At 53.9% G+C, this 2,500-nt stretch overlaps 1 protein-coding gene across 1 annotated transcript in view; it reads left to right on the plus strand.

Moving 5' to 3' along the window:
• LOC133127983 (1-phosphatidylinositol 4,5-bisphosphate phosphodiesterase beta-1-like) overlaps positions 1-2,500 on the plus strand; it is a 109,183-nt gene that overhangs the window by 96,824 nt on the left and 9,859 nt on the right. Inside the window, exon 31 of the mRNA XM_061241146.1 lies at positions 975-1,061. Coding sequence (XP_061097130.1) covers positions 975-1,061 — 87 coding nt within the window. The remainder of the gene's footprint in view (positions 1-974; positions 1,062-2,500) is intronic.

Below are 2,500 nucleotides of genomic sequence, written 5' to 3' on the forward strand. Positions count from 1 at the left end.
GTGTGTGTGTGTGTGTAGCATACAGCTGGAGCTTAGAGCCGTAATGGTGCTGCTGTGTTTCTCTCTGTAGCTGGAGCTCAGAGCCGTAATGGTGGTGCTGTGTTTCTCTCTGTAGCTGGAGCTCAGAGCCGTAATGGTGGTGCTGTGTTTCTCTCTGTAGCTGGAGCTCAGAGCCATAATGGTGCTGCTGTGTTTCTCTCTGTAGCTGGAGCTCAGAGCCGTAATGGTGCTGCTGTGTTTCTCTCTGTAGCTGGAGCTCAGAGCCGTAATGGTGCTGCTGTGTTTCTCTCTGTAGCTGGAGCTCAGAGCCATAATGGTGCTGCTGTGTCTCTCTCTGTAGCTGGAGCTCAGAGCCGTAATGGTGCTGCTGTGTTTCTCTCTGTGGCTGGAGCTCAGAGCCATAATGGTGCTGCTGTGTTTCTCTCTGTAGCTGGAGCTCAGAGCCGTAATGGTGCTGCTGTGTTTCTCTCTGTAGCTGGAGCTCAGAGCCATAATGGTGCTGCTGTGTCTCTCTCTGTAGCTGGAGCTCAGAGCCGTAATGGTGCTGCTGTGTTTCTCTCTGTAGCTGGAGCTCAGAGCCATAATGGTGCTGCTGTGTCTCTCTCTGTAGCTGGAGCTCAGAGCCGTAATGGTGCTGCTGTGTCTCTCTCTGTAGCTGGAGCTCAGAGCCGTAATGGTGCTGCTGTGTTTCTCTCTGTAGCTGGAGCTCAGAGCCGTAATGGTGCTGCTGTGTCTCTCTCTGTAGCTGGAGCTCAGAGCCGTAATGGTGCTGCTGTGTCTCTCTCTGTAGCTGGAGCTCAGAGCCGTAATGGTGCTGCTGTGTCTCTCTCTGTAGCTGGAGCTCAGAGCCGTAATGGTGGTGCTGTGTTTCTCTCTGTAGCTGGAGGACGCTCAGAGCCGTAATGGTGCTGCTGTGTTTCTCTCTGTGGCTGGAGCTCAGAGCCGTAATGGTGCTGCTGTGTTTCTCTCTGTAGCTGGAGGACGCTCAGAGCCGACGGCAGGAGAAGCTGCAGGAGAAGCACCAGGACATCCGGCAGCTGATCCTGGATGAGAAGCCCAAGGTGTGTTCAGTGCCCCTGCTCCTGCTTCCCTGCCTTCCTCATGCCCCTGCTCCTGCTCCCCTGCCTTTCTCTTCCTCTGCGTATGTTTTCAGAGGAGCACAGTTTTGGGGGAAAGTATTTTGGGCATTCCTGGTACCAGCACTTACTGCTCATGACAGAGTCATGGCCTGCTCTTCGCATTTGCTGATTACGTAATGCATGTGTGGCATAAGCACAAGTCTAAAATATGTGTATGAATATTGTGGTTATCGTTGTAGGAGGAGTGTTCCTACCTTGAGGAAGGTAAGATCTGTTGCATAATTTCATTACTGAGCTCTGCTTCTCCTGCCCATGCCCTAACAGACCGACACAGGGCAGACTGCAGTCTAAGTCTGTCCCCTCCCTCACAGACTCTAAGTCTGTCCCCTCCCTCACAGAGTCTAAGTCTGTCCCCTCCCTCACAGAGTCTAAGTCTGTTCCCTCCCTCACAGAGTCTAAGTCTGTCCCCTCCCTCACAGAGTCTAAGTCTGTCCCCTCCCTCACAGAGTCTAAGTCTGTCCCCTCCCTCACAGAGTCTAAGTCTGTCCCCTCCCTTACAGAGTCTAAGTCTGTCCCCTCCCTCACAGAGTCTAAGTCTGTCCCCTCCCTCACAGAGTCTAAGTCTGTCCCCTCCCTCACAGAGTCTAAGTCTGTCCCCTCCCTCACAGAAAGCGGAGTCTAAGTCTGTCTACAGCCAGCCCCCGCACCAGAAGCAGCTCCCATATGTGTGTCTGTTGTCTGCTGTGGGCTGAGCTCACTAACACTCCCAGTAACACGCGGCTGACTTCTCAAACTCACTTTTCACTGTTCTTTTTTTTATCCAGAAAACATCTTCTTATTTGATAGATTTTTCTCCCTCCGGAGTAGAGCTAATTGATAATTAAGAGTGAATGCCATGAGGGGAATATCTGGGGGAAAATGAGTGGTAAGCATGGCAAGGCTGTGGGAATGTGTCATTAACCCTGTGTGTTCTGAGCCGGGCTCTCGTGTGCACAGGTACCTAGCACAGTACTACAGGAGAGCTAACACTGATGCTACAGGCTGCACAGTACTACAGGAGAGCTAACACTGATGCTACAGGCTGCACAGTACTACAGGAGAGCTAACACTGATGCTACAGGCTACACAGTCCGATAGCAGAACACTGATTTGTGGGGAGCAGGGCTGAGGCTCCTGGCCTGTATGGGGCCGGTGGAAGCTGTAGGGGCCGCTGTAGGGGCCGCTGTAGGGGCCCGCTGTAGGGGCCTGCTGTAGGGGCCTGCTGTAGGGGCCGCTGTAGGGGCCGCTGTAGGGGCCGCTGTAGGGGCCTGCTGTAGGGGCCGCTGTAGGGGCCGCTGTAGGGGCCTGCTGTAGGGCCCGCTGTAGGGGCCTGCTGTAGGAGTCTGCCGCATATCTCTGTGCTCGTCTCTCTGCATTGTCAG

Source organism: Conger conger, chromosome 5 (assembly GCF_963514075.1).
Source record: "Conger conger chromosome 5, fConCon1.1, whole genome shotgun sequence".
Taxonomy (NCBI): Eukaryota; Metazoa; Chordata; class Actinopteri; order Anguilliformes; family Congridae; genus Conger; species Conger conger.